The following is a 14,072-nucleotide window of genomic DNA, read 5'->3' as shown; positions in this document are numbered from 1 at the left end:
CATCTCATCTTAAAAAAAATCGTGAGATCTTGTAACTACTTATTACATTCCTAGACTTTCCAAATGTTCAAAATAAATTTCTCAAATTAGATATTTTACATATTACCTGACCACATTTCTTGACTGATTTAAACCATTCCCACTTAAAATTATTCAGCACATTCATGTCATCTAGGGAATGGCTGAGTCTTAATACATTCCCAAAGCTTCAGAATGAAATCCCCAAATTCAATAGATATTTTCTAATATTTACCTCCTCCTTCCACTTTTCTCAAGATTCAAACCATTCCAGCAAGTTTACATTCTATATTTTAATTTCCACCGCATTCCAGTGCAGCCTCAGTTGTTCAGCATCTCCAGGCAAATTGCATTTTCTAGTTCTTCAATATAATCCTCGGCGTATCGGGTACTGTTTAAATGTTCTTCTTACCTGGGTGACGTCATTGTGCATGCGGCCTGCAGCCTGCTTCGGTCTGGGGGAGCATCATTGCAACGGTCCACGTTTCCAAGTAGCTGCCAGCGACTTGCTCCATCCTGTGCTGTGTGCTCATTGGTGGCCCGGGACGCCCATCACTGGGACACAGCTCCGGGGCTTTCCCTATCCGCGTTCCCAGTCGGAAGTGGAATCGATTCCCTTGTTCTCCATTGGACCACCACGCCGTCAGTCCTACTGCTGAGGCGAACTAGCGCTCCCCGGCCGACCGGGCTCCAAGAGCGCCGTCATATTGGCTGCTGGAGGCTGCAGCTACTAGCTCGTTGCCGAGCAAGACTCCTCTACTCCCATGTAGAACGGGAGATGGTGGTTGTAATTTAATTTAGCCTTTTTTTTTTTTTAAATGCGCTGCACCGTGGCTGCCAAATGTTTTGAGACCTAGGGATGACACCATCAAGGATCGTCGGACCTTTTGCACCTTCGTCTGACACCGTGGTGAGCCAAAAGGATTTATACTGGCTGCGCTCGTTCAATAGCTGTTTTTTGCAGACAAAGACGGCTGTTGAATAAGGCTATCAAAAAGGCACAAGGGTAAGACATATTTCAACAACACACCCCATTACCCATGAAATATATCCCATCTGTTTATATGGTTACAGTTACACGCTTCTGTTTGCCTGGTTTGGGGACATTTCAGTCTGGATTTTTTTTTCTTTTAAACGCATGCTAGCCTCATTAGCTGCGTGGCTAGCTTAAACGCTAGCTCCAAATCAACGCTGCTAGCGTCCAGTCTGTGGAATGCTAACGGTTAGCATTTGGGGGTAATTTATTTATTTATTTATTTATTCCTAATTGCAAACATTCAGTACTCTGTTCCAACATACACCTCGTGTTATCGCCGTTTTCGTGTCTGTTTTGCAAACCTATATCGATGTTGCCATTTTAATTAGTTGCGTTTTACGGCGTAGATGGGCGAATGTTAGCAAGGGAGCTATCTTGGCAAGGATTAGGGAAAAGAGGAAGACGTCCTCCAGAAATTAAAAGATCCTGCAACTGTAATTAAATGGCTACAATATTACAACCACATGATCGGTCATGTTATTGTCACTAACAAGGCAACTCGTATGGTTTGCAACCTTAATTGCGTCGACAAAGTAATCCAAAAGTACCCACTGTAAAATATTCATACAAAAGGGATTTAAAAGTACAGTCAGGTTTTGTCATTACTTTTATTGCACAGACATGTTTTACGAATCATTTTTCATAGCTCCTGAATTTGAAATGAACTGTTAAATCGTATTAAGTGGTTATTTTGCCGTGAATTGCGCAAGAACTGCAAGTAAAAATTCTGCGCTGATAGATGTGCCGGCTCGTGGGCGCAGTGGTTGGAACGCCCCCCCGCCCCTTTTTTTTTTAAATAACAATTTTATTTTTATTTTATTTTTGCAGCCAGTCGGGAGCTGTAATCAAGTCATATTTCACATGTTGATTGAATAAGTTTATTGAATAGATGCAGTTGGAAGTTACTGACATTGCCCTAAATGGCCACTGCTGTCACAAAGTTTAATTTGTTTTGTCACTGACATCGGCATTACCAGGCTACTTTATACATTTCATTTACTAGGTAATTGATTCATGACATTGAGATTAAAATTATGTTTTAAGGAAGCATATCTCGACTGAAGGTTGGATTATGCTTGATGCGTGAACGCTCCATGCAGAAATTAGATGTACAGAATCCCGCGAGCACACAGCCATACTGAACAGCGCCCCGCTGTCGTCCATATTCTCCCAGACTATTGACATTTGACAATTCTGAACATCCGGGCATTTCTGATTTTTCCGCATTTTCAACGCAATGCGAATGCATCCTTTGCACTGTGAAAACAAACAGTGTATTGTATTGCTTTTGCATGTGACTAGAATACAAACCAGGCAGATTGTTAGAGTGTTCAAATGACATTTTATCACATTTTGAAATCAAAATAATCCCCATAAATCAAATTACAACAGTACAAAGTCCAATGCTTTTCAATGAGCACAGAGCTTCCTTTCACCGAGTTGATAGTCATTTTGACTTGTAACATAAGCTGGGAATTGTCAATATGAGACAGTAAAAAGTGTCTAAGGCGTATGAACACTCCACCACAATAGAAGTGGAAAGCAATTTTATTTATTTTAATTTTCAATAAACAGGTGTGAATAGCCTTCATACATTTAACCCCATAAATGAAAACAAAGAATCAGGAAGAAGAAAACACTGTTTACAACATCGTTTGCTCATCTCATGCCATGTTTTTCAACGTGGACCGTCAGCGTAGCTTACAAATTCTGATAGGTGTGCGGTGCAGAAAATGTGGACACCGTGCAGAGAGGCGTGTGCTGAAATGACATCATTTCACCGAGTGGAGCTGTGCGGCCCTCGAAGATACGTTAAGCATAAATCAAGCTTAAGTTGATGGGACTTCATTTAAAAAAAATAGTTGCCATTAATAAAAACAACAACAAAAAAACAACAACTAAGATTTGATGTTGAACAAACACTCCATAAGGTGTTAATATATTTCATTAAGGAACAAATCAATCACATTTAGGAGGAATTTGTTGAAAGAAATTCTTGAAATCAGTGTTTGAGGCTTTGCGAAACATGAGCCAACGTGGTTGGTCCATCACAACTGATTGCCTAACTCTAACACTTACCCTAACCCCAACCATAACCAAATTCAAACATAAACTCTAAAACCAAGTATTGACCTTCAACAAGAGGTCTTGAGTTGTGAGGACTGGCCAAAATGTCCTCACTTCACAAAAGTGTCCTCATTCTGTTGGATGTTAAGTCCTCACAATGTAGTATGTACAAGAACAGACACGTGCACACACAGTCACATACACAAACAAACAAAATAACGATTAACGTTTGATATATTATTCCAGGGGTGTTTAATGTTACTTTTGGTGATTCAGTAAATTAGTTGCCCGGCGACATTACCTCACTTTATTATGCGGGACAGACGAGGCTGAACATAACGCTAACGTTACTTCGTCAAGCAGCTCATTTAGTGTGGGTTCGTCATACTAACGTTATTAGTTTAGATATGGACAACAATGATAACACGGGAATTCATATGCACTCACCTTGAATTCTTTGTACAACTTTGGATGTCGATCATTTAGGTGTTTTGCTAAGTTGGATGTGTTCCCCCCCCTTTTGTCTGGAAACGGTTTCAGCATCTTTTACATACAGGTACTTGAGGATCGATTATTAATCCCTGCTCATCAATCTCAAATCCAAAGTACTTTCATATGCGATTTTTGGTGTTTTTCTCAACTAATTGAGGGGAAGCTGCCACTGCAGTTGAAGACAACACAGATGTGTGGGCTACTGCCATGTTGCATGCATGTTGACTGTTGTTCTTCCTTATTGTCGCAGCAGCAGAGTAGTCACGTGACGTCATTAGATGTTGCGTCAGTTGCCAGATAAGCTCTCATTTACACCTCCAAAACAACACAAAAGACGCGGCCAGATCTGCCGCCTCGGTACCAACTATACTTCGGGTGTTGTAGAAAAGGCAGTACCGTCACATTTCCAGAATCTTGGTATCGACTTGGTACCAAAGAATCGGTTCTCGTGACAACCCTAGGTCAATTTAGACCTGGCAAACTGCAAACCCAAAAATTTGTCTGTTAGTTGACCATTGAACAGTTTACTAAACATTTGGCACCAGCATAGAAAAGTTGATAATATATGTAGCCTTTTAGATTTGAAAAATGGCGTTACTCGCCTAAAGGTTTTTGAAGGGTGCTTGTCAACTACAAATATGGGAAATATTCAGTCTAATCTTGATCTAGTTTAAAAAAAAATTCAAGTCGTGATTAAAATTGGACACCTGTTTTTCATCATCATTAGTGGTTGATAATGGCAAGATGAAAGCAGTGGTTTTGATGTCATGCAAGATGTGCAATCATGAGATTGGCTCATTGAGTAGTCCTTTTTTTAAGAGCCATCCAGCAGCGGTTACATATACCTATAATTCTCTTTACACACAAAAAAAATGCTCAGTCAAAAAAAAAGCAATAATAAATCTTAGTATAATTAAATCTTTTTACAAATACATTTAGAGTTATGCGTTAGAGATTATTCCCCCCCCCAATAATTGAATTGCTGGGATTCAAGTGATCACAAGAACAACCGCCCTTAGCAGGAGAGGTACAGCAGATATCTTCTCCACTCTGCTTCTCCCTTCGTCATGCCTTGCCAAGAGCCATCTCAGAGATCAGTTTGATCCCAGGAGAATGGGTGTGTTGGCCTGCCAGAAAGCTGAATTAGCCTAGTTCTGTTACACGCAGTTGCTGCTGGATTTGTATTTACTGCAGGAAGAAGTAATATGACATAAAATTAACACTTTGCTTGATACAACATTTGGCCATTGGCTGGGTTGGCAGATAGTGTAAACGTTGCCTATTTCTCAAGTCAGTCTTGACCTAAAAATAAAAAATAGATTGTTTCTCTTACTTTACTACACCCTTATTTTAAAATTGTTTCTAGTAGTTTGAGTATACTGATTGAATGCTATTCCCTATTCATTGTTAACAAAATTTTCTCAATCCATTTCAGGTCCCAGCCTGATTGCCTGTGTTTCCCTGTTGGTTTATCCCCAATACTCCTTCATTTTGTCCCACTGCTCTGTCTAATGTCATTTGCCTGATATGACTGCATAAAACATGAGCGTTAGTTAACAAAGTCTGATTTATTTATTTGTTTTTTATTTTTTTTCCATCTATAATCATTTAAGTCACTAAATGGCATATGGTACCTGATCAGCATCATCTTGATCATTCTTTCTCTATAAATATTTCAATAAGCTCTGAAAAATGCAGTCAGCAGTTACACAATTACGTGTATCCATTAATGTTAGTGACTAACAGTTAGCCTAATACTTTCAATTACTTTAGTTTTACTCACGTTAGCAACACTGAGTTGTCACCTGGCCAAATGAACTTAAACTACCGGCGATAAACTTAAGTTGTACGTTTAGCTGGTATTCGTAATTATGCAACCTGCTCCGTCAAGTGTCCGCATGTCAGAAACGTTTTGTGAGTGACAAATATACATTGTTTGGATAAAAATGTCAATTGAGTTTTCATCAACAATAACCTCCTTGAGGTCTCTATTTTAAAGTTATGGTTCGGGTTTCTTGACGTGGGTCTGTGTGAAGTCCTCGCATGCGGTTGTGCGCAATCAACACTGACTTACCCCTGACAGCATCCTGTGACCCAAGATCTGGTCCGGTATGTCATGTTTTAGGATTGGTGAGTCTCGGCCACTGTTTTTTGTGGGGATTCAAAATATGAATTTCTGTTGCATGTGGCGATGTCGCAAAGTACAGCCCATCAAATGCACAGAATATTACTCATATATATATATATATATATATATATATATATATATATATATAAAAATAAATAATGTAATTTCTGGGCTAAGCCAGTAAGACCTGGTAGATGAAATATTGCAATGATGATTTTGCCAGTGGCACTGAAAGCTCGCTGCCAATGCTCATTCATTTAGAATTGAGAGCGCAGTCGTTCATTTGGCGTTCTCTCCGAATCAACGGCTCGTCGTCATCACTCTGTGGTGTCTGAAGCCCTCCGGCACCTTCTCAAATCCGCCATTCCTGAAGCAGGGGTCACAATCGACAGGCTGGAGAAGACTCCATGTTGCAGCTGGAGACCTCCCATTCAATTGAATGGGACCCAGAGAGCGGCTCGTGCATTATTTATTTATTTATTTTACCATTAATCATCAAAAAGTAATCCATTAGTACATATGAAATTGTAACTATTGTTCAGCATTGTTGTAAAACACTATTACTGTATGATTATTGTATATACTGTATTTTTCATGACATTAGCAACAGCCAGCGGGTGGCTGTCACACACCACCAGGTAATGGCCATGTGCAGCGGAGTTACTTGCTATATTGCTGTTGGCCAATCATGTCACGGCCCCACTCTGCACCATGTCGGCTGGCGTTTTCGAACCACCTCTGAGATGGTTCTGAAAAAGTGGTTCAGTTGTAGTAACCCCTTGACCCCGATCAGTATGTTTCACAGGACAGGAGTCCATTTCAGAGACGTGAGAATTCTATCGATTTAATAGCCCAAGAGGATAAGATAACATTGATTAGTCCCAGCCAAATTTGATGTACTCTGTACCAGTCCTTTCATCAAATAATCTTGGATTGGGTAGTTCCCACTCATAATTCATAATCTTGTATTTTTGGATAATGGTAAACTCCTATTGTAGGGGGAACCCTTTTTGTGGTTGTACTTTCAAATTGCGTGCAAAAAGGAGGGCATTTGTATGTGTCCTGTCTGCTGTCATTTCAAGGAACGTTTTGGTCAGGTCTAGACTAGCTCGGTAATACAGTACATACCAGCAGATCAGTTTGTGAGCAGATCCTGGGTCATTTATAGCTGTGGCCTTGTGTCACTTGCATGTTTGCCTGGCAACCCCCAACTCTGCTGTTCTGACACCTCAAATCCTACGTATCACAGTCGATCTACCTTTTAATACAATGTTTGTTTTTTTCTCCTTTTTTCAGGTCCCTGGGGCTCTTGTTGAAAACAAATTCAGCAATATGTGGAGTAACCTGAAAAGCAAATGCCAAACCCTCTTTCACAACAACAGTTCCGGACCCAATGAAGGCAGGAATGATGCAGATGCCGTCCACTGCGTGGTGGATCTCAGCCATGGGGGTGCCTCGGGTGCAGTTCAGGCATCAGAAGTCTCCACTTCATCCAGTAGCCTCCTTCCAGTGCCAATGGTAACCGTAGGGCGTCGTCATCACAACTGTGTCTCAGACGCCCCTCAGATAGTAGAGATTACTATCGATAAGGACACAGAGGATGTGGGTGGGGGATCAGGAGGCGTTCCCTTGGCTCGCAGAGACTCTTATTCCCGTCATGCTCCATGGGGGGGCAAGAAAAAACACTCGTGTTCCACAAAAACTCAGAGTTCTTTAGAGGTAGATAGACGATCTGGGCGCCTGCGAGGAAGTGGAAACCGTAGAGACAGACGCTATGGAGTGTGTTCAATCCAGGAGATGAGCGACTCTTTGTCTGGAGGACGCAGTTTGAATGGTCGGTCGTTGCGTCAGCGACTAAGCGATACCGTAGGCCTTTGCTTACCACTACCTGCTAGCAGGCGCTCTTCAAAGAACCCTGTTATTTCCAAACGAAAGATTCACCTGACAGAGCTAATGCTGGAGACCTGCCCCTTTCCGCCAGGCTCGGACCTTGCCCACAAGTGGCATTTGATCAAACAACACACAGCCCCAGTGAGCCCACATTCCTCCACTGCCCTGTTGGATGCCTTTGACCCAGCACATCCCTCTCCCGAGGATGAGGAGGAACGTCTGCGCGAGCGCCGCAGACTTAGCATCGAGGAAGGTGTGGACCCACCTCCTAACGCACAGATCCACACCCTTGAGGCTGCCGTGCCAGGGGCGTCTGTCTACAAACTGGGACCAAAGATGGCTCCTGGCATGGGCGATGCCCCCGGGGATGGCCGAGCCTCAGGAACTGGTAGTTCTTTGGGAGCGTCGACATTGGGGGCCTGTGGACAGGTGTTAGGGGCTGCAGCTTCAGCCCAGGACACTGACTCTGAGGAGGACTCGACAACCCTCTGTCTGCAGGCCAGGAGACCGAAACAAAGGCATGCCTCTGGGGAAGGTCACCTGAGCAGACAGCAACCCGGGCCCTGGAAGGTTCACACCCAAATAGACTACATCCACTGCCTTGTGCCAGATTTATTGCAGATCACATCTTTGCCCTGCTACTGGGGCGTAATGGACCGCTACGAGGCCGAGTCACTTCTGGATGGACGTCCGGAAGGCACCTTCCTGCTTCGCGACTCAGCCCAGGAGGACTACCTTTTCTCCGTCAGCTTCCGCCGTTACAACCGCTCGCTGCATGCCCGCATCGAACAGTGGAACCACAACTTCAGTTTTGACGCACACGATCCTTGCGTTTTCCACTCGTCCACAGTCACGGGTCTGCTAGAGCACTACAAGGACCCAAGCGCCTGTATGTTTTTTGAACCTCTGCTCACAGCGCCTCTCCATCGGACATTTCCTTTTAGCCTGCAGCACCTTGCACGAGCAGCCATCTGCCGCTGGACCACTTATGATGGGATAGGCTCCCTGCCGTTGCCCCCTGCTTTGCAGGACTTCCTCAAGGAGTATCACTATAAACAGAAAGTTCGAGTTCGCTGGCTGGAAAGGGAGCCGCCGCTTAAAGTCAAATAGTGGTCTTTGTCCAGTTGCCTGTTAAACCATGGAGGAAAATTACAGAACTTGAGGAATGCCTCATGAGAGGCTACACTGACTGACTGATTAACCTCTTTCCATTGGAGGTTGGAATTCAAATGTAACAACCTATACAAGATTCATTCTAATCTTTATTTTAGTTATTACTTACAGAAAAGCATATGATCATATTCTGTGTAGTGCTGCCTGGCAGCACAAAAGATCGAGTTCAGCTATATCTATATATATAAATATAGTATAAAAAAAAATACCGGTATATATTTTGGATGAGGGCAGGGAGGAGTAGCACAAATAGTGCAAAACATCATTTACCTCCTGCATTTGCCTGATCCCAAAACATCACCTTGCCTGTAGACCTTCATGCATGCCTCCCTGTCCATCCCCAAGAATTCAAATAGCTATAAAGCCACATTCTGTAGCTACGTTGTACAGGTCACTTTTTATGCACTCAATTGTTTTTCTTGTCAAAACGCATAGTGGAACACCTTTCCAAGAGGTTTATAAAGTGTGAGGTTGCGAAGGCATCTGCAAGTGCTTATTTGGTATGTTGCATTCTGGGCTTGTCTCATAGATAAAGCTACGTAAGACACATTCTTTGCCATCTGTTTGCACATGAACATTAGCTAAATAGGAGACGGGGTGAATTCTGAGAGGAAGGTAGATCAGGGAAATTTAAGTGCTTTTTAAAGAATTATATTTACAGATTGTTAACATGTTTCTCCGTAAACGTTGATGGTGAATGATAAATAATAAACCAGCCTATTGTTTCTTTGTAAGCTGAAATTGTCAACTTGGCTTTGTGCTCACGCTACGACAGAAACACACAGCATATTTCTTCCTGGATGAAATTCAAATCCTAACCGGCGTTTTTCTCGCTTCAGTCAGATCATGCTGTTACTTAACGTAAGGTTTTTCATAAAATTTATGGCAAAGAGTAATCCTGAGTCAGTGATTGAAGTTTTCTTTACCGGCCACTTGGAACCTGCTTGCATCACTTTAAATAAATAAATAAGGGACACAGAGTACGTTTCACAAGGGGTCTGAAAAGACATTGAGTCAATAGCTAAACTTTGGGCCTATAGTTTCTCATGTGGCTGTGAGGGTCACTTACAATTCTTAGATTGTGTAGGAAATGGGACATCTGTTATCAAAAAGAATAGTTTTACATCATTTCAAAAGGCGTCTATAAAATTAATGGGGCCTGCTTAGATGTCACCCAGTTCACATAACCTCATTGTTATTTTTGAGCATTTATGAGGATTTGTGCCATAGTATTCTGTACAGTATGCATCATTCTGCGGTCAAAGTTCAATTTTGTTGCAAACCCAACTGCAAGCCACTAAGACATCATAGCTTTCGCAACACAGTGGTGCTGATGATGCTTTTGACTACGAAGGCCCTGATACATAGACAACTTTGGGGTAACGTGCCTTTCAAATTGAATAATTTTCATCTAAATTTTGAGCTATTTGTGCTTCATCAGTCCACTGATGCCATCCGGCAATCACAGGGAAATAAAAACTAACATCGGTGCATGAGCTCCAAGCTCTTTTACTCATGTTGCACATAACATCTTTGTAAAGGATACAACTTTACTGGTGCTAAGTTGGATAAGCTACGGCAAATTAAGTGGTTTTAATTGAAGGTTGCACTGCCTAGGTTAGGATTTGTTCTGCATGTGCTTGTTTAATTAAGAGGATTTCTCAAAACTACTTGGGCATTTCTTGCTGAACTTTCGGAATTAAAAAAAAAAAATACTTCTTGGATGTATTTTTCTCACAATTTACATTTGTTGGTTAGTTAAAAAAATACAACATATATATATATATATATATATATAGAGAGAGAGAGAGAGAGAGAGGTCCAATGCCATTTCTTCTGGTACTATTATTTTCAATTATTCACCAGAATTCAATTAGTCCCTTGGAATATCTTAAACCCAATAATCAACAATGATTATTATGCTCCCTGCCATTAAACAATGACTCAGTCATGTAAATCTGCACCCTCATAAAATGTCAAGTTGTAACATCTCGTTACTATATTTATTATCATCAGTGGACACAAATTCAGAACAAATACACGACGTTGCTTCTTTTTTTGTTCTAAACACTTTTCTATCGCCATTGAAAAAAAAGAGCCTGTGTCTATGCCACCAGTATGTGTCGACGACCAGGATAATCAAAAAGGGAGTGGGGCGATCAGTGTCAGAAATCAATATCCTTTATACCATTGTTCCCGTTTATGCCTCCTACTTAGCAATAGCATTACTCCTGACATTATCCTTTTTACTACGCAGCACCAATTAGGCATAATTTGACATTGGCTTCTCTGTGTGGCCTTGTGGATGCTTGTGGACCCCCCCTAATTCTTCACTCTCCATCTAGCCACGCTGCCACAGCCTTGCCCATCCGTACACGTCTCTCAGGGTAACAAATGCGCTGCAGTCCTGGAGCTAGTCAAAAATGTCCCCCCGGGGTACCCTTGCCCATTCAGACTACAATGGATTTTTTTTTCTTTTATATTAATAGCATTTGTGTTATACAGTGCAATTGGTGAGTATTAGGGCACCGGATGCTTTTCAAATAGCCATAGACATTCAAAGTGATTTGTGGATTATTAAAACTTGTCACTCATGTTTAATGTCCTGCAAACTAGTTGAGGCTGAACCAACAGTGCCCCTGCTGCTGGCAGCCTAGTAGTGCACTGCATGTTGCCACAGTAATACACAGTTAACAATGAATTCTGTACAATCCACTGAAATAAATTATTATGCCCATGTATACAAGGAACCATATATCTGAAAAAGATTATAGTTACAAAATTACAAGTTAGATATTGCATATTTAAATGTAAATTGAGGAAAAGGGGTTCCACCTTCATGCTACACATGACGTTCACATGCAGTCGGTCTCTTGTCAAAAAAGGCCATGTAAACATGCAAAAACACGAGTATGAAAATCCAAATAAGACCCTGGGGTTGTGACCTTTTCTAACCCAAAATTAATGTGGCGAGTGACATGAAAGCAATGTTTTTTTATTGACCAAAGAGAGTTAAAGGTGGAAAAGACGTCCACTCACGCACGAAAACTGGTTGTCCCGAATCAGAAACTAGCATTTTGGCCATAATCCGAGTATTGACTGCATGTAAACCCACTCAACTATCTTCAAAGCCAATGGCAGTTTTTTAACCAATCTTTTGAACAAATTGAAAGAAGGGTCTCATTGTCGTAATATCCACCAACTGCACTCTACTAATGTATGTTCATATGAAACAACGGCTGAAATTCCAGAATTCATTCATTTAGCTTCATGCAACAAACGCATGAGTCTAGTCCCACCATGCTGCCGTGTGTGTGTATTGATGCAGAGATACCTGTGAGGAGCATGACTCCTGTGAACAACACCTCTGTCTCTATTCCACTCTGTTAAAATTAAAGCCGGTCCATTTCAAGGATGGTCCCAGGACCCTCTGAACTCAATCTTTTCCCTGTGGGAAGTCGAATATTACCGTAGTACTCAAGTGACAAGTTAGGAAATATACAGTAAACCATTGTTAATATTAGCGAAGTAATGAAGCCTGATAGACATTTTGATGTATGTTGACGGCTTGGCGCATGGACACGCACATCTGCACACATCATGTAAACATGGACCACGTTTAGACAGGCCATGTTTGTGTGACTTTTTAAGCATGAGAACAAGATGGCTGTCTACATTTAGATTATTTACAAAAGTAAAGTGTTTGCTTTTGTTATTAAGATGCACTATGAGGAGCCTTGTTTGTGGCAAGACACCAACGGGGTCTGGATAAGAGTGAGGCAGGTTTTAAAATATTTAAAAAGAAAAACACGTTTCCACAAAATATATTTTAGAAAGTTGGTTTAAAATGCTGTATGCAAGCCGAAATCTATGTATGAATGAGTCTGAATTGTTCATTTTACATCTCCCCAATATGCAACAGAGTCTAATGTAACAATGGTTGCAATCCTGTCACTTTAATGCTGTATGTGCACATTAGTTTGAATGTGGATGTGAGTGCTGAGGCAACAGGACTTGACAATGATGCCAACTAATGATTTTCACTCTGCAGTATGGCCGCGCATTCCCCCAGACTGCCTTGTTCGTTCTGACCAGTCCCTTTTTAATGTGGGACTGCAGCCGCTGCCACAGGCTGGCCAATCTGACGTCAGACGAATATCGCCGTTTCATTTACCTCAATCCCACAGCAACCCCACCTGTTTTATTGTTTTTCAGTAAGTGTGTGTAAATGGCATAATCATGTTCATGTTTCACTGTTTGTTCTGTTTTTGCATCACCAGTCAAAGAGTGTGTGAGAAAAAAAAAAAAAAGTTTCCGGTGTAACCTGTTCATTTGGAAGAGTCATATGATGCTATACATGTAGCTGTCACTCTTGGTGCTTGGCTTCTGCTTCATTGTCTTAATATTCCAATAAAACTGTTAAGTGTAAACCACGCTGCAATGATGAGTCTTTTTTTTTTTTTTTTTACACTATATATATATATATATATATATATATATATATATTATTATTTTTTTTATTATTATTATTATTTTTATATTATTATTATTATTATTTGTTTTTTTTTTTAAATTATTATTATTATTATTATTTTGTTTTATTTTTTTACAATGTGGGAGGACCAAATGCACCTTTCATGTACACTCCGAGGTAGCAGCCGCTGGTTCAACCCTTCTCCCCGAAAAGCAATTCGCCCCTGCATGCCTCCAGTCCAGCCATCCAAAGACTCCCCTACTGTGCCCAGAAGCAGCTGTGCAGTCACTGCCAAGCAGCCAGGAACGCCACGGTTGAAAGTATAAATAGCATGTGGGTTATCAGTTTCAAGTTAGCTACCCAAGGATTATGAATAATTGATGCACACCCAGGAGCCTGTGGGTGGGAGGCTTTTCTGCGAGGTCAAAAGAAAACAAGAAGTCTGAGTCACAAAGTCATAAAGTTCACCACCATGTCAGACGTTTGGCAAGACCCTAATAGACACACAGTGATAATAACGTGGGTGTCCGAGAAGAGGAGGGAGATTAGGCTTGTGCGAGATCAGCAGACCAAGACCGGTAGATTTAATCTCAACACAGACCAATCAGCCTTGTCTGTCTTCTTGCAACCCCCAACAGCGCACGCTGTTCTATCTCTGCTTGACACATTGGCCTTAAACGAGCATTCATTTTTGGCAGCAGCATCAAAAGGTACGTCAAGAGTCAAAACTATGACGCTGCTATTCAGATAAGCTTTGTTTTTTTCTGGCCTGCTGCTGCTGTGCCAAGTCCAAG

At 41.4% G+C, this 14,072-nt stretch overlaps 1 protein-coding gene across 1 annotated transcript; it reads left to right on the top strand.

Moving 5' to 3' along the window:
* Positions 1-456: 456 nt before the first annotated feature.
* socs5b (suppressor of cytokine signaling 5b) lies at positions 457-13,234 on the top strand. The gene is made up of 2 exons (XM_077494364.1): positions 457-1,024; positions 7,038-13,234. The coding sequence occupies exon 2, from the start codon at positions 7,074-7,076 to the stop codon at positions 8,739-8,741; it is 1,668 nt and encodes a 555-aa protein (XP_077350490.1). The 5' UTR covers positions 457-1,024; positions 7,038-7,073; the 3' UTR covers positions 8,742-13,234.
* Positions 13,235-14,072: the final 838 nt, after the last annotated feature.

The sequence above is a fragment of the Festucalex cinctus genome, chromosome 14, assembly GCF_051991245.1.
Source record: "Festucalex cinctus isolate MCC-2025b chromosome 14, RoL_Fcin_1.0, whole genome shotgun sequence".
Taxonomy (NCBI): domain Eukaryota; kingdom Metazoa; phylum Chordata; class Actinopteri; order Syngnathiformes; family Syngnathidae; genus Festucalex; species Festucalex cinctus.
This window is presented reverse-complemented; position numbering and strand designations above follow the sequence as displayed.